Source organism: Apodemus sylvaticus, chromosome 16 (assembly GCF_947179515.1).
Source record: "Apodemus sylvaticus chromosome 16, mApoSyl1.1, whole genome shotgun sequence".
Lineage (NCBI taxonomy): Eukaryota > Metazoa > Chordata > Mammalia > Rodentia > Muridae > Apodemus > Apodemus sylvaticus.
Genome location: NC_067487.1, coordinates 56,956,588 through 56,979,326, shown reverse-complemented (window position 1 = coordinate 56,979,326; position 22,739 = coordinate 56,956,588). Strand labels below are relative to the sequence as shown.

Below are 22,739 nucleotides of genomic sequence, written 5' to 3'. Positions count from 1 at the left end.
GTAATAATCATATCTTATTATTTGTTCAGATTTTTTAAGACAAGGTTTCTCGGGGTAGTCCTGGCTGTCCTGAAACTCATTCTGCAGACCAGGTTGGCCTTGAACTCAGAGATATGACAGCCTCTGGCTCCTGAGTGCTAGGATTAAAGGCATGTGCCATCACCCAGAAAATAAAGTTCAAAGCCTTGGAGTGTTTTTGGTTTGGTTTGGTTTTTGCTTTTTGACAGGGTTTTTCTGTGTAGTCCTGTTCTAGAACATGCTCTGTAGATCAGACTGGCCTCAAAATCAGAGATCTACCTGCCTTTGCCTCTCAAGTGCTGGGATTAGAGGCAATGCCACCACTGACCAGCAGCCAATGATTTTTTTAACAGCTATCTTGATATTATCCTTATATAAGATGAGCAATGGGGAAATTCAAAAAGTTCACAATTTAGTCATCTGAAAACAAACTACAAATCAAGTAGTATATAATTAAGATCATTATATTAATTATCTCAAAAAACTTCAGGAAACTGTAAATACTTTAGATCATTGCTTGGAATTGAGTTTTCTAACCTTCACACCATTATCCTTATTTACAACTTGCTGATCTTCATGTTGTTTCAAATCTCTCCCCGACTCTTCATTAGTCTCTTCATCTTTTAATCTATGTACAATGGTTTGAACAGTCTTGACCATATTCTTAAGCTCATCTGGGTATGGTGTTGGATATCTCTTTAAGTTTCCCTCCTAGAGAAATAAGAGAAACATGAAATATTAGTATTTCTTTCTTTTTTTGTGTGTGTGTTTTCTGGATTTTTTTTGTTGTTGTTGTTTTGGGTTTCTTTTGTTTTGTTTTTTTTTTTGTTTTTTCGAGACAGGGTTTCTCTGTATAACCTTGGCTGTACTGAAACTCACTCTATAGACCAGACTGGCCTCGAACTCAGAAATCCACCTGCCTCTGCCTCCTAGAGTGCTGGGATTACAAGCGTGTGCCACCACTGCCCGGCAATATTAGTATTTCTAACATCAATCTCAGAACTTGATGTTTTCCATCTGAACTGTGAAGACAGATGTGTTTTTAAAAAATTCTATTTTTTCATATATATATATATATATATATATATATATATATATATATATATATATATATATATATATAATTTTTATTTTTTCCAAATCAGGCTGTTTTGTTTATTTTTGTCTTTCTCCGAGTACTAGAGATCAAACTCTGAGCCTTTACATGATAGACAAGAGCTCCAATAGTGAGTTCTGTCTCTCCCTGAAATATACCTTGTAATGGTGGATTTAGATTTATCTCAAATTTTTTTGTAGTGAAATAATTTGGATTAGTATGTGCTTTTAGGGTAAGCAATGAATCTAATACTTCTCTATAACCACAAATAGCATCCTATAGGTATATAGTACCAACTTTAGCCAGCACACCTGAAATAAAAGCTAACAGACTCACCCTGGGAGGTGCCTCTCTTTCATCTTTGTCTTCATCACATTCAAATGCCACTTGAGCACGCTGTTTTCTCTGTTCTTCCCACAATGCAGGATTAAAACTTTCATTATCTGATATGAACATAACTAGAGGAAAGTAAGAGAAAAGCACCTATATTTTACAATAATACAGAAAACTATTACTCATAATCTTCATTATAAAAATAAGTCTAAGGGGAGGTGATAATGCATGCCTTTAATTCCAGCACTCAGAAGGCAGAGGCAGGTTGATCTCTGTGAGTTCGAGGCCAGCCTGGTCTACACAGCAAGTTCTAGGACAGCCAAGGCTACACAGAGAAACTCTAAGAAACAAAACAAAACAAAAAACCCAGAAACAAATGAAAACAAGTCTAGGGCAGGTAAAACTGGTCCACAACAACAGCGACAAATTCCAGGTAAGAAACAGCCTTTGGCTTTAAGATTTTTTTCACAATGACCAGTGTAACTTTTATTTCTTAGAAGCTGATTTGGTTTTTGTTCCTAGAAGGAGTCATGAAGTTGCCAATTTAAACACTGCAAATATACAGGTTTTGTGTAGGACCCTAAAAACTTAAGACAATAAGACTATCACATCTTCCAATTTCAGAATTCAATTTATCATTAATTTATTCTATTTTAGAATTCTGTTTAGCATTAATAACTCAACATGATGGAGAAATAAAAGAGTTCAATGATATAATGAGCTGTTTTGTTATAAAATAAAATGAATTACTTTGATGGAGATTATATACAATATAGATTACACTAAGTACACAAAATACATATTCCACATAAAACATAAGGAAACTTTATATTTAATGTAAACTCAATCATTCTTTATCCAATCAGATATATAATGTTAAACTTCAAAGACTTCTGCAGGTTTTCTGGAATGGCTTAAAGTGATTCATTCAACTACTATATACCACTCTATGAAAGTTGTACAATACAAAATATTAAAAACAGAAGACTCTTACTTAAAATAAAAGAAATTATAGAGTGGGAAAGTAAGGCAAATGTTTCAACATGTCTCTCTCTCTCTCTCTCTCACACATACACACACACACACATACACACACACTTAAGTTCCTAAAACATACAAACATGGATGATATAAGTGTGTGTGCAAATATGATTTCTATCAGATCCTTGTTTGGGTTTTCCTTTCCTTTGTAAATTGCCATGAAGAGACTAAAAATGCCATAAAACAAAAAGGACATTTTGTGAGTGTAGTTGTATATCTTGTTATGTGTTTTGTTTAGACAGAATATTAAGTTCCCTATGTAGCTAAGGATAAATGTCGAATTTCTGATCCTCTCACCTTCCCTTCTAAGTGCTGAGACTATAACACAGGGCTTCTTGAATGCTAGACACTCTACAACTGAATTAAAACCCCAGACCACCGTGAGCTAGTTGTTGGTTTGTTTTGTTTGTTTTGGTTTTCAGTGTGTCTTTGAGAGTAAAATTAAATAACTTTATTATCAAGATAGATACATGATTATAAAACTGGCATTTTCTAAAATATAAAAAAAGGGAAATATTTTAAAACTAAAATTATGGAGGTCTGAATTATGTATGAATGTAGACTTGTGAAAATTGATATTTTTTTTAAATTTACAATGAGAAAAGGGATATTTAGGCAATAAAATTTCTTCTAAATTTCCTAGGATCTAACAATAATTGTTATACTTTAAAAACTTTTCATTTGGCCAGGCGGTGGTGGCACATGCCTGTAATCCCAGCACTTGGGAGGCAGAGGCAGGTGGATTTCTGAGTTCATGGCCAGCCTGGTCTACAGAGTGAGTTCCAGGACAGCCGGGGCTATACAGAAAAACCCTGTCTCGAAAAAACAAAAAACAAAAAACAACAACAAAAAAACAAAACAAACAAAAAATCTTTTCATTAAAAAAAACTATACACTTATAAAAATGTTTTAAAATACAAGGTACACTTGCAAATCCTTCTTCCAGCCTCTCAACAGTTTGCACTTTATCCCAAAGTAGTACAATGGTAAAAATCAGGAAATTAATATTGAGATAGTACTATTAAATCATATAATTGTATCAACTGTTCCAGGTTTTCATGTTGTGTTTTTTTTAATTAGGTATATTCTTTGTTTACATTTCAAATGTCCCCTTTCCTGGTTCCCCACTCCCCCCAAAATCCTATAAGCCATCTCCCCTCCCCCAATCAACTCCCCTACCCCCCCACTTCCCTCTCCTGGTATTCTTCTACACTATGCCATCAAGTCTTTCCACGATCAAGGGCCTCTCTTCCCTTTGGTGTCTAACAAAATCATCTTCTGCTACTCATGTGTGTGGGGCCATGGGTAACTCCATGTGTACTCTTTGGCTGATGGTTTTGTCCCTGGGAGCTCTGGGAGTACTGGGTGACTCATATTGTTGTTCTTCCTTTGGCGCTGCAAACCCCTTCAGCTCCTTGGGTCCTTTCTCTAGCTCTCCTATTGGGGACCATGTGCTCATTTCAATGGCTAGCTGAGAGTGTCCCCCTCTGTATTTGTCATGCACTAGGAGAGCCTCCCCAGGTGACAGCTATATCCAGTTCTGGTCAGCCAGCACTTGTGGGCATCCACAATAGTGTCTGGGTTTTATAACTGTATATAGAATGCATCTCTGGGTGGGGTAGTCTCTGGATGGTCTTTCCCTTAGACTCTGCTCAACCTTTTGTCTTTGTATCTCCTTCTGTGGGAATTTGTTTTTTCTTTCAACAAAGGACCCAAGGATCCACACTTCTTCCTCCTTCTTGGGCATCATTTGATATGTGAATTGTGTTTTGGGTATTCCAAGCCTCACTGATATTTGGTTTTTAGTTTTATAAGATTTGTTTATTTATATATTTTATATCATGAGTGTTCTATCTGCATCTACACCTGTGTGCCAGAAGAGGGCATCAGAAGCCATTATAGATGCTTGTGGGCCACCATATGGTTGCTGGAAATTGAACTCAGGACCTCTAGAAGAGAGTTATTAGGCTTAGACATCTCTCCAGAACAATGCACTAGTTTTCAAACAGGGTCTCATGATATAGTTCATGCTGCTTCTATAACATGCAATCCTCTGCTTGATTTTTTTTCTGAATGCTGGGATTATAAGTATGTTTTTGCTTTCATGATTAAGTTCAAGATTTTTATTCTAACTACTTTGTGAGTTGCTTAGTATTTACTTAATCGACTATTTTTGTTCAAACAAATGTGGACTATGGTTCATTGTTGATATTTCTTTGTGTTATCATTAGAAAGTTAACAGATGTATTTCAGTTGGTACAGTGCCTCCCTGAGTTCAATTGCTAGCACTAAATGAACCCCAAGCCAGGCATAGGAGCATTATGACTGCAATCACAGTAATATGGAGTCCAAGGTGTGACATCAGATGTTCAAGCTCATCCTCCCAGACACAATGAGTTGGAGGTCAACTGGGCCTACAGGAAACCCTGGCCCAGAAGATAAGTAGGTAACTAGAGCCAGGCAGTTTTCAATAATCTATTTCTAGGATTCCTAAGTAACTCACTTAGGTCTGGTAGTAATTTTTAAAAAATTAAATTTTTAATTTAATTAAAAACTTAATTTAAACATTAAATTTTTAAATTAAAAAATATATAATTCGCATGTGTATACATGTTTATGAGAAGGAAACTTTGTGGGTCATTTCTCTCCTTCCACCTTTACATGGATTCTGAGAATGAAACTCTGATTACCATTCTTGGGTGGCAAATATTTTTTACTCACTCACTGAGCCATGTTGATAGACCCTGGGTAGCAACTGCAATCACCAGGCAGCCTCCAAATGCTTAACAGAGCATTTTATACAAGAATATACTTAGATTCCCAGAGTTACATTTAGTAACTCTATTATTCTCATTCTCAAAAGTTTCTGGTTAATTACATGTCTTATTATTTTGAATAAATTCCTTATCATTGAAGGTTCAGGGTACCAAGTAGTATTATTTCCTACCATTACTTTAGAGTCTAAGAAATTTGAATGTTGAAATACATTCAACACTCTAGTATCTAACTACAGGTCTTCTCTTTAAAGACTTGCTCATATACCGACTAATTCAAATGTGTGATGCCACTCTACTGTATAGTTTTATAGTTCCTAGACATCTTTAATCCTAATGTTAATGTTCATGTCACCTAAGGGATTCATAACTATTGTCACACTCAAAACTTTCCCACTGCTTTGCCACTGAATCCTCCTTCTAAATATGAAATCACATCCCTGATTGTTGGTAAATGCTCAGGGGTTTAGCCATCTTTTATTTCCAACCTGTAAAGCCACTCTAAGTTTTACTTCCTTCTTTAATGAACCTTCCACTTCATGATACAGTAGTCTTTATCACTTCCTTCAAATGCCCTTTCTCCAATACCAGAAGCAAATTTCTTCCCTAGCACTGTTTTACCTTCATGTCACTATGGAGGGAAAATGTAATAAAAAGTTCCAAAGAGGCATTCCAGCCTAATATTCCCCCACATACTGTTTTCCACACTACCTATATAAAACAAGTAACTTAGAAATAATTAGATATTTCCTTCTCCCTGTTTGAAACTAATCCCACTAGGACAAGAATGGTAGTACTCAGCTTTAACCCCAGCACTCAGGAAACAGATGCAGCTGATTCACCGTGTTTGAGGAACTCTAGGTCAGCCAGGGCTACAAAGTGAAACCCTCCACCTAGACTGAGACTCTTATTTCTATTCTTTCAAATTTCCTCACCATTATCTACTTTTGAAGTATAAAACAGAAGGGGTTTTACTCAGCTCTATAAGTACCCGTCACACAGGCCGGCAAAACCAGAGTAAGCTCAATGTAAACAAAGTATGTTTCTCTCAAGTTGGTGTAAAACTACAACTGAACAGTATCACTCACTATCTTGATTCACTGGTTTCTTAGAAGTAATAAATAAAGAAAACTAGCTCTTTGACATTCAAAGGAAACGGATCATCTTGACAACACTGTGAATACTTGGTTCCTAAGTGGTACTACTTTGGAGTCTGAAATGTTAGGAGCTGGGCTGTGCAGGAAAAGCATGCCTCTAAAGGTAACACCATGTCCCAGTCATCCACTCTGCTTCTGTGATGCTTGGCATGTACTTCTCTGGATCTACTTCTGTCTGCCTCATTAAGACAAAATAAGACCTCAAACTATGAACTAAGACAAAGCTTTCTTCCTCTGTTTCTCCTGATTCTTTAGTCATAACAATGCAAAAGCCTGGCTGATACAGTAAGAACCTGTAAGAGTCCTATAAATAATATCAATATGCAATATGACCAAATAATTATTCTTTTGGTAGTGAAGAATGTTAGTACTTAAAATATTTGTAAGACATGAAATGATTTCCTATTTTAATGTGACAGACTGAAATACTATTTCAGTAAAGGGCCATATAATAAGATATTTCTGTTGCTAGCACTGAAGAATAGTATAGAAGTAGTCATAGACAGCATGTAAGTAACTGGCTGGTTCAAATGGAACTTCTTATTTAAAGAAGAGGAAACAGAAGGTTAACCACCTAACTTGCCATGGCATATTTTACTTTTTTGTGTATGTGTTTTACCTACATGTATGTCTGTGTACTATATGCATGCCTGGGCCCACAGAGTCCAGAAGATGGATTAATCACCTTGAACTGGAATTACCATCAGCTGTAAGCTGCCAAGTGGATGCTGAGGACAGCATCTGGGTCCAATGGAAGAATAGAAAATTTTAAACACTGAGCCATCTTTCCAGCCTCTTTGCAGAATGTGTGTTAAGACTAACAATGAATTATATTTTTCTTCAACATTATATATTGAGTTAATATGTAGTAACTTCAGACCACAGCTATTTGCACTGTCTTAAAGAAAGAAAGAAAAAAAGAAAGAGAGAAAGAAAAGGAAGAAAGGAAGAAAGGAAGAAAGGAAGAAAGGAAGAAAGGAAGGAAGAAAGAAAGAAAGAAAGAAAGAAAGAAAGAAAGAAAGAAAGAAAGAAAGAAAGAAAGAAAAAAGGAAGAAAGGAAAGAAAGAAGGAAAAAAGGAAGAAAAGAAAGAAAGAAAGAAAGAAAGAAAGGAAGGAAGGAAGGAAGGAAGGAAGAAAGGAAGAAAGGAAGGAAATGAAGAAAGGAAGAAAGGAAGGAAATGAAGAAAAAGAAAAAAGGAAACATACACAAAAGACATTTCGAGTATAATTTTAAAAATGGTATATTCACAGACAGAAAAACATATGAATATATGAGGGTGGAGAAACTGCTCAGGACTGAGGACTGGATGCTCTTCTAGAGGTCCTGGCTCATAACAATATATAATGGGATCTGATGATCTCTTCTGATATATATTATAGAAATAATTTGGTCCTCTGTCTTCACATACTAATCTACAAGTACACACTTGTGGCCAGTATGAGATAATATATTCTCTTTTGCTGGGCAAAATTTAGGAAGTAACTTAGCAGTGACATATTGTCAAAGACTATAGATTCACAGATGACCTTTATCTAGTGTGTAGACTTCAAGGGCATTATATATTTTAGTACAAATTTCTAATCACACAATGTTAACAAGCATTCCTAACATTTGGTTAAATACTATTTGAAATAAAGCTACAATTAATAACATTATCAAAGTAACTTAAAGAAAACACACCTCTAATTTCAACTCAGAGATGTTACTTATCATCCAACTATTTACTAAAAACTTTCTGATCAATTTTCCAAACCTTCAATGAAATAATATAAGTTTTGGAGCTAAGAATTCTCTTGGTGCTTAGTTAAAGAGAAGGGAAAAGTCATTTTCAGTTCCTACCATCTTCAGTCCTTGGCTGCTGAGGGAACATGTAATTAGTAAGCACCGTTTCCTGAGTCTCTGAATCAGTTTCTTTTTGAAGAGGTATCAGAGGTTTGGACTAGGGAAAAGAAATGAATGGTTAAAAATTTAAAAACCTATAAAAATAATACATATCTAAAAATTCTTATAATTAATCACCACCAACTTTTTAAAGTATCAAGGTGCAAGCTAGAAAAACAAATTTGTGTGTATATATATATATATATATATATATATATATATATGTATATATATATATATGCAATAGCACTATGAACACTCATTTGAAACCAGAGAAATCTAAAAATTGCAACTTAAATACCAGTAAAAGACAAATTCAATATATCCTAATTATCACTGAAAAAAATTTAAAAGATATCAATAAATCAAGACTACCTACGACATACAAATTCTTTATTATACAGTAATTTTACCAATAAAGTTATAAAACACATTTTCCATCTTACATCATTTTGTCTTCAGTATTTCCTTTTGCAATACTTTTAATAGAAAAAATATTTACAAGGCTTAGTTAACTAAACATGTATTCCAGTCAATCGCTAAACAAACAGCAAAGTGAAAACTGTTCTCTCTTTCTCTCTGGCAACAGTACCAATAAGACAATTGTTGGAGGTGCTAGGTATTTTGGACTTCATTCTTTTCTTAGTATCTTTATTCTAATGGTTAGCAAATAGTGTCAATTCTTATTTTAAATATGCACATCTAAAATTCTACCAGTAACAGCCTTAAGTGAGTCCATGTAGTTATATAATAACTACCCAGTCTTGTCTCCTGTCTCATCTCGGTCTCTGTCTCTTTCAGCTTTATTTATTTATTTATTTATTTGTTTGTTTGTTTGTTTATTATATGTAGGTACACTGTAGCTGTCTTCAGACACCCCAGAAGAGGGCATCAGATCCCATTACAGATGGTTGTGAGCCCCCACGTGGTTGCTGGGAACTGAACTCAGGACCTCTGGGAGAGCAGTCGGTGCTCTTAACCTGCTGAGCCATCTCTCCAGGCCTCCCAGTCTTCTCTTCTATTTCCTTATCAGCCACTCTTTAGACAAACTCTTATGAAAACATGATTTCATCCTCAACTCTTACTCCCAAATATTTTAAAATTCTGTGGCCTCCATCGTGTTAAAAAAATACACTGTTCTATGTTTTCAAATTCTGATCATTTTACTTGATTTCCTCAAATAATGGAACTGGTATCCTTACTCTTTCCTAAAGATCTGATTTCTTGACATCTCAAGTCCAGGTTGAATCTTCTTCCGAGCTTTGTTTCCACAAGCCTGACAGTGATGCTTTGGGTACATCCTGGTCTATATTCAATATAAGCTCACACCCCTGCAGCACCGTTATATCATCTGCTTCCTGAATTCAGTCTCTTTCTTAGCACTATCAATTCCCTGCATCCCCTGAACTTATCATCCAGGAGACGCATGCTTAATTAAAAATTTTTAAATATTCCAAAAATTTGAAAACACTGAGCACAGATATGATTGTCACAAGTAGAAAAGAACACATTTGACCTCAAGAGACAATATGATAAAAACACAGAAAATTAATTTTAAATGTTATATAAAATCATTTTCAGGTTATATAGGTAAGCAATGCATGAAACACTAATAAAGTTTATATTTAGACTTTGAGTCTTATCTCATTAATTGCTGATTATTAAAAGAAAAATTTAAATCTCCAAAATATGTCATCCTAAGCATGTCAGTCAGTCTGCATTCTCACCTTTCCTATACCAATTGATTCCACAGTCATAGGGAGTAGTTCAGCTGATACAAAGTATAAATAACACAGACATACTTTTGGCCCAGAAGTTTCTTAGTGTGCAGAGAAGAAAAGAAGATCCCAGTAAACGGCATTAACAAGATTATCTAATGTATTTTTAAAAACCAGTTTCCCTGAAAGTATTTTGCTATAATTTTTTATTACATGACCCACTATATATCCCAAACCAACACATTTAAAAACGGGCGAACTAAATGGCATATGAATGTAAACCTCATAAATTATCACTATTACTATGTATGGAGTAAATGGTCAGAGAAAATAATCTAATCAAGCTTTTCTAGTTTCTTGAATGCCTAATTATTCATCTGTAATTTCATTTAATTTCAGATATTCGGTTCTCTTCCCCTAACATTTAGGACGCCGGTATGCTTGCCCTAAATCTAAAAATCACTCATTCACCAAATACTTATTAATTTTAAAGCATTTTATTTTAAAGCACTATGCACTAGACACAGAAGGCAGCAAAACAAATATCTACACTTCTTTCTTGAGTTTGCAGTATACAAGAGGGATGATACACCTAACAATGATAACTGCTACAAATGATGTGGTCAAAGGCTGGCAGGGTGTGAGGTTCTAGAGGACAGAAGACTGGCGCTCACTTACTGCTTTGACAAGCAGGGTAGCATGTCTAAGAGGGTTAAGGTGAGAAGAGAGAATAAGGTGGGTACAAAGAATGTTCTCAAAAAGAGAACGAACTCATTTGGTGGAAAGAATGAATGTGTAAGAGGTAAAGAAATAGCTACAGCATGAACGAGACCTTGAGGCCTATGATATGCAGAAAACCACCAACATAATTTAAGGAGGTTAGTGCGAGGATAAGACTGAGAGAACACGTGACTTACAGTATTAGGGTGATACAGGGCTAGACAGAGGAGGCAGTGGTTACGTATCGAATATAAGGTTATGTCAACATCTGAGACAGCACTGTCCATTTTGTAATTATCCAGTAGTTATACTTTTTTTTTTAAGGCAAAAAGATGATATAGTGCTTGGCTAGTATAGAGGAGGTTCTGGGTTTGAGTCTTATTAGGGTAGGGGAAGCTGGGCAAGAGAGCATATGCCTGTAATCTGAGCATCCCATATACCAAGACAAGGGGATTTTCAGTTCAAGGGGCCAACCTGGGCTACATAGCAAGTTCTCAAGAGAAAAAGTGAGGGCAGGGAGAGCTCAAAAGAAATGAAAAATAATTTCAATAATGCTCTCAGTTTAATCTTATTAAAAACATTACAATTTTCAGCACAGAATCCAAATCCAGCATTCCCACCTTGCTTACTAGTCATCATCTCAGAAAAACTGTTCAGTTTTCATCTTTTGATTCTCTTCCATTTGCTTGTTTCTTTACTACGTGGTAGCGTTTCATTTCAACCACTGTCTTCTCAATAACCAAGATCTCCTTCCTGTAATGTCTTTCTCCTAAACCTAGGTTGGCAGTTCTATTCACAGACCAGTCATAATGGTATACACCTTTAATCCCAGCATGCAGGAGGCATAGGCACAGGTATAGGCTGCAGGCATAGGTATAGGCAGAGGCAAAGGGGTCAAGGGGCCAGGGCAGAGGCAGAGGTAGAGGCAAAGGCAGGAGGATCTCTATGAATTCATGTCTAGCCTGGTCTACATAAGCAAGTGCCAGGCAAATCAAAGCTGAACAGACACCTCCCTACCCCTGTCTCAAAACACCAAGCAAAATAAAAGTGTTTGTGTCACAAAACTAAGCAAACTAGTATCATTCCTACTCTGATCTTTAGGACTGTCTCAAAATTAATCATAAAAGTATTAGTTCCTTTTTCCACTACTATTACAGATTTTTGCTTAATTACATCACAAAAAATCTTCAATATTATTCTTAATAGTCAAGATAAGAAACCAGTCTAATGGGGCTATAAAGACGGCTCAGAAGTTAACAGCTCCTACAATGGACCTGGGTTTGGTTCCCAGCTCCCACATGACACCTTACAACCACCTGTCACTCTAACTCCAGTTCTAGGGATTCCTATGTCTTCTGACTTCTCAGGTACTACTCACACAAAGATACATTCATGAAAAACACTTCAAACAAACAAAATAAAACATCTTTAAGAAAATAGAAATCAACCTAAGTGTTCATTAATAAATGACTGGCTAGACATATACACATAATGAAATACAAGTAAGCCTTTAAAGGAAAGGATATCTTGTGACACAGAATGATAACTATCGTATAATGTCATTGAAAGGGGAAAACTCACAGAAAGAGAGAATCAAATGTTCTAACAGGGACTTGGAATGGGAGTGTACTGGGACATACTTGTTCAAGCACATAAAACTGATAGAATAATTTCAAGAGCTCTACTGTAGACTATGATAATTTCAGTCAGAAATTATATATATGAAAAATACATACTATATATATGAAAAAATATATAATTGGAATTCCAGCCAAATTTAATAGGTCAGAATGCCCACCTGATTATCTGACAGCCACATAGCAGTCAACTGTTGTAGCTTTGTAAAGCTAAAAGGCAAATTCTTTAACCTGAATGGAAAAAAAAAACAAAAATTATACTTTAAAATGGAAATATTTAAATGATAAGAGATTACGTCAGAAACAGTGGTATAGCACTTACCTAGCATAGACCCTATCTTTCTACCTCCTAGCACCAAAAATAAATAAATAAATAAATAAAAATAAAAATGAAAATACAATCATCTGAACAATGGTACAGAATGGTATAATCAGGTAAGATAAAAAGTGAAAGTAAAGCCAAATGCAGACTTTTATATAGGAGAAAGGATAAAAACATTATCTAGTCTTAAACATCATATGCACCAGCCAAATGGAGGCTGTATTTCCTGAGGGTGAGGAGTACCTTTGTCACCAATGTGAGACAAGAAAAGCAACCTTCAATACTCTATAAAACCATTCTAGATATGTCTTGACAACTTTGTTCTAGGACTGAAACATTAACTTGTCTAATAGTAGCTTCTCTATTTTTTTTTAATAAACTGAAAAATCCAATCTGTTCATTCCATAAAGAGAGGCCAGGCCATACTGAGTACTCACTCACAAACTGCTTGTGGTTTTGTATGGAAAGAACCAAAGCTGTAGTAAGAAGTCTTGGAGAGATGGTTTTTAGAAACATTGCACTGTTCTGTAGTTTAGTGGTCCATCACTATTTTACAATGATAATATGTAAAAACAAAGTGACATAAGTGCTTATTAGTGTCCAATTAAAACAGGATTGTAGTGGCTTAAAAGAAAATGGCCTCCATAGGCTCATAGGGAGGGGCACTATCAGGCCACTATCATGGCCTTGCTGAAGTAGATGTGACTTTGTTGAAGTGGGCTGCTGGGCTTGGGTACTGAGGTCTCAGAACCTCCAGTTAGGCCGAGTGCTCCGCGCTGCATGCTGCCATGCTTCATGCCATGATGACAATGGACTGAAGCTCCTAACCGCAAGCCAGCCCAATTAAATGCTTTCCTTTGTAAGACTCGCCATGGTTACAGTGTGGTTTTATGAACCCTAAGACAAGGATCCTATTTAAAATAAATTCTTACTTCATCATTGCTAACTTAGGCCTAGCTAGTCTTCTGTGCACCCCTCTGAAGACAGTGTTTGAGCACCTAGTGCTCTAGTTTGGAATGGAAAATTGTGACATGAAAAAGTTTTTTACACAGGCATAAATTCTTTTTAAATAAATGCAGCTAATAGAATATTGCTAGCAAGTCAGAATACTATACTAAATGCTCTACTTTAAAATTTTTTACATGAGCTTCAAACTTCCCCTATATAAAAAAGAAATACCTACTATACTATTCCAAAGGATGGTCTATATTTTGTCAAGTACTACAGAATATAAAGCACTCTACAACTGTTCTTTAATTAGCTTCAATCTGTGGTAGTTTAAATATGCTTGGCCCTTGGGGAATGGCACTGTTGGAAGGTGTTAGAGGAAGTGCTTCTCTGTGAAGGCTTTGAGGTCTCACATACATGCTGCCTTCAGATCAAGACGGAGGACTCTCAGCTCTCCAACACTATGGCTGCAGCCAGGCTGCCATGCTTCCCTCCATGATAATGGTAAGCCAGCCCCAACTAAATGCTTCTTTTATAAGTGGTGCTGTCGTCATGGTCTCTTCACAGAAATGAAACCCTTATTAAGACAGGGTCTCAACCTCAGCAATCACTGTTCCAGTCTAACAATCTCAATCGGTCAATCTGCTCTGTACTTTGGTTTTTATGGCTCAAGCTGTGTGAGTAAATCTCAACCCAGGAAAACATAAACCAAGATTAGATTAAAAAGTTGCTTTGTTCAGCAGCAGTATTAAGATGAATTTGGGACTTTAGGAGGTGAAAGGTCATATAATAACAACAGAAATTGTGTAGTTAGGTTGGCTCAAAATGAATCATGAAAATCATGTTAAGTAACATCATATAATTTTCATACATTCTTTAAGTTAAAAATGTAAATATATGTAAAGAGAAATAAACATCAACTAGTGTAATGAATGTAGTTCATAAGAAACTTTAACTTCATTCAATATATTCTACAAGTCAACTAAAGATTACAAACCTATTATCACTTAAATTGATGACTTTTAATTTTTGCATATCACCCATTTCCTCTGGAAGTGTCTCTAGTTTATTAGAATGGAGAAACAGCACAGTTATATTTTTCCAGTTTCCAATCTGAAAGAGAAACAAACTGGAGATCACAAACCTGGGATATAGACTGATAAACAAAGGAATATTAATATATCTGAAAGGTGTAAAAATAGTCTTTATATTTATAAAAATATAACTTTTGTAGTAACTAACTATCCCTTTTTGGTTTTGGTTTTGGTTTTGTTTTTTTTTCCGAGACAGGGTTTCTCTGTGTAGCCCTGGCTGTCCTAGAACTCACTTTGTAGACCAGGCTGTCCTCGAACTCAGAAATCCGCCTGCCTCTGCCTCCCAAGTGCTGGGATTAAAGGTATGTGCCACCACCGCCTGGCCTAACTATCCCTTTTAAATTAAAAGGAAAGTGTTTAGGAACATCTTCAAAGTTATATAGCATCTTATTATTCAGATAATATATAACTTGATTAATAAACTATCTTAAAAAGAAATAAAACACCAACATACTTAAGATATTTAAAAAGCATATAAAAATCTAAAATAAAGTAACTCTTGTACCTCTGGGGGTAACTGCTGTAAGTAATTGTGATCTGCAGCAAATGTTCTCATGTTCGTGAGCTGTCCAATTGATGAAGGCAAAGCTTCGATTTCATTGAAACTGCAATCCAGTTCTTCTATTGACCTCAACCTTTAATTGTAAATGGAAACACATGGTTTTTAAAATCTGTACTATACTTAAAATTTAAGACCATATTAATAGGAACTTTAGCAAACAAACATAATGCAATTTAATAAATTGCTGAATGTTAGCAATAATAACTATATGCCAATTATTTATTTTTAATGTTTGTGGAATCTGCTTTAGATGTTCTTTCTGTGAATATCTGTAAATATCTGAAATGCATGTGAGATGCATGCTGAGTTAACAGTAACATTTTCCAGGGTGTACATGATCACACAAAACTCACCCTCCTATTGAGTCTGGTAGATACATTAATTGGTTTTCATCTATTTTAAGAGTTGTGACATTTTTCAAAGAACCTATTGAGAAAAAATAAATCATTTTCAGCTTAGATCAGAAAGCAAGTTCATCAATAGCCAATGTGAAACACTTTAGATTTGATAAGGATTAGAAAACATTATCAATAAATCTATCTATAGAGATAACTACCCCAACATCATCCACTCTTACTCTCTTGCCTAACACTTTTTAACTTCACATACTTCATCTTTGTGTGTGTGTGTGTGTGTTGCACATGTGCACTTCTGGAGGGAAGAGGTAAACCCTGGGCATCCTTCCACAGGAACTGTCCTCCTTGTTTTGTGAGCCAGGATTTTGTACTGGGACCTGGAGCTCATATTAGGTTACACTGGCAGGCTAAAGAGCCCAGGGATATGTCTTCTCAGTGCTGGCTGAGAACAGAAGTGCATCCATCACCAATGCCGGCTTTTAATGTTAGGGCATGAAAATCAAACTCAAGTCCTTATGCTTGCCAGGTAAGCCCTTTGCTGATTTTCTCTCCAGCCCCACTGCATTGTTTAACTTAACCTGACTAACAAGTTTACTACCCACCCCCAAACTAAAATACAAGCTCCACAAGAAGATATTTTATCTCCACTGTTCACTTTGTCTGCATCATTCACATTCTTAAAGACAGAATCATGGCATGGAGAGGGATTAACTCCAATTGGCTGAATTAATAAAGAAACAGCAATATGAAGATGGTTTGTCAGTAATAAGAAAATAGCATATGTACATAAATATATTTCAATTTGAACACTGAAAGTACTGATTAAATGAGAATAGAATTCTAAAATGTAAATATATTTGACTTTAAAACAACTGGTACATTTCAACTGAGAAATATTTTAGTTTTTTTTTTAAATCACATCACCTTGAAGATTTAAGTTTTTAGACTTTTCATCAAAGTTATCTAGCTTCCTAATAATTCATCCACCAAACAATTTTGAAATAGATTTAACACAAATTGTAGATCCCTTGCAAATTTTTAAAAGTCCTTCTTCATTTTCTTATCTGTCCGTAAATAGAGAAGTAACTACGTTTCTAAGAATCCAAGAAAATTGAGGAGGCTAGCTTTGTTGTGAACAATCTACTAAAGTTATGAAAATGGAATCTCCTTAGGATAAATAAAAATAGCAACAACAGTAGTAAACTGTGTAATAGAGCACATCAGGGAAACTTCCAAGTAATATTTATATGTGGTACTAAAGTAAAACATTAACAGTAATACTGAGTTTCTATGGAAGTCTTGAGTAAAAAAAAAAAAAAGAAAAAACTGTTTGAAAGCAATACAGACCAATAGTCTCAGGCAGTTGCTGAAGGGAATTACTTGATAAGAGAAAGTCCTGGAGGTTTTCACATGTTGAAATTCCTTCTTCAACCATTTCAATATTATTTTTAGAAACATCCAAGTATGTGAGCTGTCTCAAACTACCAATAAACTATAAGTAAAAGACAAAAAAATACCATTATTATATCAAATGAATTTTAAAATTTAGATGGTAAGAATTTAAAGCTTCAGTTAATAATTAAATGTGTATGTTTTCTAAATATAACCAGACCTGTTTAATAATTAAGGATTAATTTTAGTCAAGCAGTTATGGTTTCCTTGGGGAAATATTCATCACCTCCTATGGAATGGAGATGCTGTTATATCTTCTTTAGATATGAGAGCATGTAATTTTTCAGTTGACATGGCAACAATCATTTTAGTTTAACTATTTCTAGAAAGACTGAATTGGTACTAATAGAAATGTGGTTTTTTTTTGTTTTTTTTGTTTTTTTTAGTAAAGGCCATTTTTAATAAAATTTGTTATGGAAGTTTTTAGATTTTAATCAAGAATGTGTACATGGTTTTTAAAAATTACAATTTGTTTCAAACTGCTTAACAACAAATTAAACAAAAAATCCACTGAATTATTAAAAATAACTTTAAAATATACAATTCAAATACTGAAAAAGAAACACAATAATAAATGAAGAACCAATGAGATTTTCATATACATACCCCTGGAATAAAAGTCAGTCTATTGCCATCCATCCAAAATTCTCTCAGTCCACTTAGTTGTTCAAGTACTTCAGGCTGTTTACACAGGAAGGGAAGAATTCAATTACTTGACATGACCATGTGTCTGGCTGAAGAAGCCTGCAGAATTCCCACGGGGATCTTTAGTTACAACAGCAACGGAGGGAAGAGAGGGAAGCACTGCCAAGGTGTGCACTTGTCCACTGTCATCAATGGGAAGGGCAACGTTTTCAAAGTACAGGATACAACATTTGTTTAAGCTCTGAATTACCAAATTGGGTAATATATAACTAATAATTAAATAGGATCTACTATTTAAAACTATATAATTAAAATATTACTATTTATTATCAAGAGATATAGCCTTTTAAAAAAACTTTAGGAAAAAAGGTCAAAAAGCTAAAGCGATTCATTTTCATTCTCTCTCCCGCCCCACCCCCATGTGTGTGTTTGCGTGCATGCTCGCACTTTCACATGTGTGTGTGCATGAATGTGAGTACATATGTGCATGCAGGAGGCTAGAAGAGGGATCCAGATCCCCAGAACTACAGTTACAAGTTGTGAGCTGTCCAATGCGGATGCTGCGAACTAAATACTACGAGTCCTTTGACTGAAAGAGGAACATGACAACAATACTTTATGCAAACTCCTAGCAGAAAATCAGAATTCGTAAAGGGAGATTATATAGAACACTGAAGAACTAAACTCACTACCCTCTTATATTGCTGTGAACCTTGGTATTCAGGTAAACTTGATCTTGGGCACTGGCCACTTAAGCTCCTTGAAATTGTTATATCCCTTAGCCCAAAGACCCATGTGTAAGTATGCAATGGAAAGGGTACTATCACATCCAACCAGAACAGCAAGAGTCGTAAGTTAAATCCATATAGTTTGTTAACAAATATAGGTAAGTCTTCTAGGTATAGTAGTACATTTTGTGGGCTTAAGTTTAGCTGCCCTCCCACATGTTGGGATTACTAGCGTCCACCTGGCCTATCCTCCCAATATTAAGGTTCCTTTTTGTTTTATTCTGAGTATAACACTAAAACAGATTCTTTCTTTTTTTTTAAAGGATGATTCTGAAAGCTAATAGGATTCACAAAATAAGGACAAAAAAAGGTAACTTAGAAACCAAAGTGTGCACTTTTCATAAGTGCAAGTGTGCAAATATAGGAAATCCTTCAGAAATCATCTTCAATTAGAACATGAAGCAGTAAGCCGACCAGCGGGTAAGTAGTAAAGTGGATGGCTCAGTGGGTAAGAGAACTACGGCTCTTTCAGAGGACCTGAGTTTGATTTGCAGAATATGCTGGCTCACAAATATCCATAACTCCAGTCCCGGGGACCCAGCATTCTCTTCTAACCTCTTCAGGTGCCAAGCATACAAGTGGTGTACAAACAAACACACATGAAGGTAAAATTAAAATACATTATGCAAAAGTACTTTAGAGAAAGTAGAAGGTATTCCAAATACCACTGAACTTTACTGACTCTAGCTGAAATGCAGAAAACCCACAAGAAAGATTCTTGGTCTCAACTCTATTATTTGAAAACTGCCATAATTTTGAACTAAATTGTAAACACAAATTTTACATATGATTTTCAGTTATTGAATACCCCTTTTTTAAAAAAGGGTATATGGTTTATTTTCTGAGGTATTTTTAAAAACTTATTTAAATACAAAAACTGCATACTTACGCCATTCTTTACAGATTCAGCAATATAGTTCACTTAGAATACAGGAACAAACTCAACTGACAGATCTCATGCAAACTCAAAAATAATAGTTTTCCCCTCAATAATCTTCCTTTTAACTAGTAAGTAAAAGTTGGAGCTATGTCACATAAGCTGCATTCGATGGCTCCCCAACACACACACACACACACACACACACACACACACACACACACACACACACACAAACTGTCAGATTTTCTACTTACACTAAAATATTTTTGGTATCTTTTCCATAGACTTCTCTTCAATTTCCTATTTTGTCTAACCATTTGTCAGATAAGTCTTTGGCTAATTTTTTACCGGATTAAAGAGTTCAGGTTAAGATTTTAAAACACTAGTGCATTTTCACCTAATTTTTAACAGAACTGTTTCTACTTTCACATTGTATTCCTGATCAAATGGCTGGACTCATGGCCTGCGAAACTCAAGAGGACTTACCACTTCTGTGAATTCATTACTTCCCAAATCCAGTCTTTCCAGCTGGGTCAGTCTATTCATGGTTCTATTGACAAACAAAAAATTAACCACACAAAAATATCAATTACACAGAAATTTATATTCAAATTTTATGGTTTAAAATATATCCATATAATGTAGAAACCTTTAAGAGGTTTTGTTAAGAATATAAGCAGAATTAGATACTAAGCATAAAAGCAACAGGGGTTGTAGAGATGCAGTCCTTACAAGTACTTGTTCTTCCCCCAGAGGACTTGCTGTTCGGTTCTTAGCACACACATGGTAGTTCCAACCATTCACAACTGTAGTTCCAGGGGATCTAATGCCCTCTTCTGAGCTCCACAGGCACCAAACATACATATGGTGCACATACATATATGCAGGCACAAATACTCAACACGTGAAATGGGTACATCAAACAAAAAAATTTAAGTTAAAGCAGTAATATATCATGTTCAACATTCCCCCAAGATGTCAATATTTCTTTATAAAAAAGTAAAATCAAATTAAAACAACATCAGGGGAGTTGGTTTAGAGAATCTACAGTCAGTTCCCAGCACCTACATGGTGGCTCACAATCATACCTAACTCCAGTTTCAAGAAATCTGCAGCCATTTTCTAACCTCTGCAGGCACAGTCAGGCAAAAAATTCATATACATTAAGTAAAATAAATAAATCTAAAAACAAATTAAAAATAAATTAGAAAAATACAGATTCTGAAATGGAAGAAATTATGCCATAATTTTGTCTACAAAATGTGTTTTAAATACAATTAATTGCAAATTCATTCAAATGTGTTTATGTCTTGAACTGTTTAATTAGAAAAACATCTCTTTATATACACTGAGGCACTATCACCTTCCAGATAAGAAAGACCGTGTTTTTTACACACTAAGACTTTGCAGTGTAAGATAAAATAATATGGTAAGTTCACTGAGCTACCATTAGTATTACACATTCAAATATTATTGTATTAAAAATAAAACCTTAAAAAAATAAGGGACCTTAAAATTTTAAGAAAATATGTAAGAATGAACAGTAAACTCTGTTAATACATTTTCCAGCTTTTAAGCAAAGAATATAACAACACACATAGCAAATATAATGGAATTAACTTATGGGCCCAAACTGAATAAAGCCATTTTTCTCCAATATGTATATTTTAAACATGACATACAATCACAACCTCTTTAATTCATTTCACAACTTGATAAAAGTAACTTTTAAATAAAAGTGGCTTTGTTAAAGATTACATAAGAGTGCCTAACCTCTGGAACTACAGTTCTATTTCCCTTATTCATGTCTATCTTTGTCTATGAAGCCTATTAGTTCAAAATTTCCTTCCTAAAATATTACAAAGTCTATCTAGGGTCTTTATCAAATGTATGTAGTCACATGCTGTGCCATCACACTGATATCTTCAAACTATTATAAAGGTAAATGGGGATAAGAGAAAAGTGAAGTGGGTAGTGAGGAGAAATAACTGAAGAAACACAGACACACATTCTTGTTTTGACACTGTTAAACTAACAGGATGGCAGACATGTACTTGGAGCAATGAATACATAATAAACAGCTGGGTGCTTTGAAGAAATGTAACCTCACTTTTGGGCCAGGGTACAAAATGAAAAGCAAAGTATCGGAAAAGCTCAATCACAGATAGTGTCCTGGAAACAGTTTAAAGCACACTTGAAAACACAGAGTGATATGGGTGTGGCGAAGGGAGCAAACCCATTGCAAGTACTCAGCATTTAACTCTGTCGATCTGAGCAGCTTTGGTTCTATTTGTACACTTCAGAAACCTCAGGGGGGATAAATGCATACTAGAATAAGAATGTGCTGCCTAATTCAAGGAGGAATTAGACTGCTCCTCAAAACTTATAAGTGCCCTTCAGAATCCTTCAGACAATATTAAGTTTCACTTAACTGTATATGTAAAACAAGTTTTTCCACTGTTTTAATCACACACAAAAACCTAGAGTCTACAAGATGGCTCAGTGGATAAAGACGCTTGCTGCTAACAGTCTTAGTTCTATTCCCAGAAAAGAACTGACTCCCTCTCACACTATCCACATATGCATGTATGCATGCATGCTTGTATTCTAACATATAAATCTGGTCACACAACCTAAATATATATATATATATATATATAAATAATATTTAATATATAATATTAAAAAACATGGCCTCTGTATTTATATATTATAAAGTTACAAAGATTTTAATTATGCAGCTTTTTAAAAAAGGAAAAAAATGTATTTACAAATTCATTTATATAACCGTGTGAATCTCTGAAGCGTTAAAAGTCACTGAATTGTCTATGGTATCAGAAGGCCTGTGGGCTACAATTAGCATCTTCTACGTCCCTATGGGGACATATGTTGTAACTTGGTTCCTAGCCTGTAGTATATTTAGAAGTGGTGGAACCTGTAGAAAAGGCGTCCAGTGTTAGAAAGTTAGACCAGGGGAAGGTAAAGAAGGGGCCATAGAAACTTGACCACTTGACTCTTGCTTTTCTCTTTACTTCCAAAATGTCACACAGTGATCGCTTTTTTCTACCTCACCAGAGTGTGCTGTTTTCTACAAGGCCAAAAGCCAGGGGATCAGCCAACTACAAGAAACATAGGTCATTATAAGCTACAATAAATCTTTCCTCAAACTCTGTATCAGAGCAACAAGATGTCAGCAGGGAGACACTACTATGCATGACTCGAGATTGATTCCCAGAGCCCACATGGTGAAAGAACAGACTCTGGTAAGTCATCTTCTTACTTTAACAATGAAATCATGACATGAGCAACACACACA

The 22,739-nt window shown here is 35.1% G+C and overlaps 1 protein-coding gene across 5 annotated transcripts in view; it reads right to left on the bottom strand.

Annotated features, from left to right (window-relative positions):
* Positions 1 to 22,739, bottom strand: part of Erbin (erbb2 interacting protein) — a 97,733-nt gene that overhangs the window by 25,684 nt on the left and 49,310 nt on the right. For all 5 annotated transcript variants that reach the window (XM_052160016.1, XM_052160017.1, XM_052160018.1 and 2 more), the window contains exons 8-17: positions 19,910 to 19,973; positions 17,717 to 17,791; positions 17,006 to 17,150; positions 15,656 to 15,728; positions 15,246 to 15,375; positions 14,644 to 14,759; positions 12,538 to 12,607; positions 8,260 to 8,359; positions 1,451 to 1,572; positions 556 to 729 (exon numbers count right to left, since the gene is read on the bottom strand). In XM_052160016.1, the coding sequence (XP_052015976.1) occupies positions 556 to 729; positions 1,451 to 1,572; positions 8,260 to 8,359; positions 12,538 to 12,607; positions 14,644 to 14,759; positions 15,246 to 15,375; positions 15,656 to 15,728; positions 17,006 to 17,150; positions 17,717 to 17,791; positions 19,910 to 19,973 (1,069 nt within the window). The remainder of the gene's footprint in view (positions 1 to 555; positions 730 to 1,450; positions 1,573 to 8,259; positions 8,360 to 12,537; positions 12,608 to 14,643; positions 14,760 to 15,245; positions 15,376 to 15,655; positions 15,729 to 17,005; positions 17,151 to 17,716; positions 17,792 to 19,909; positions 19,974 to 22,739) is intronic.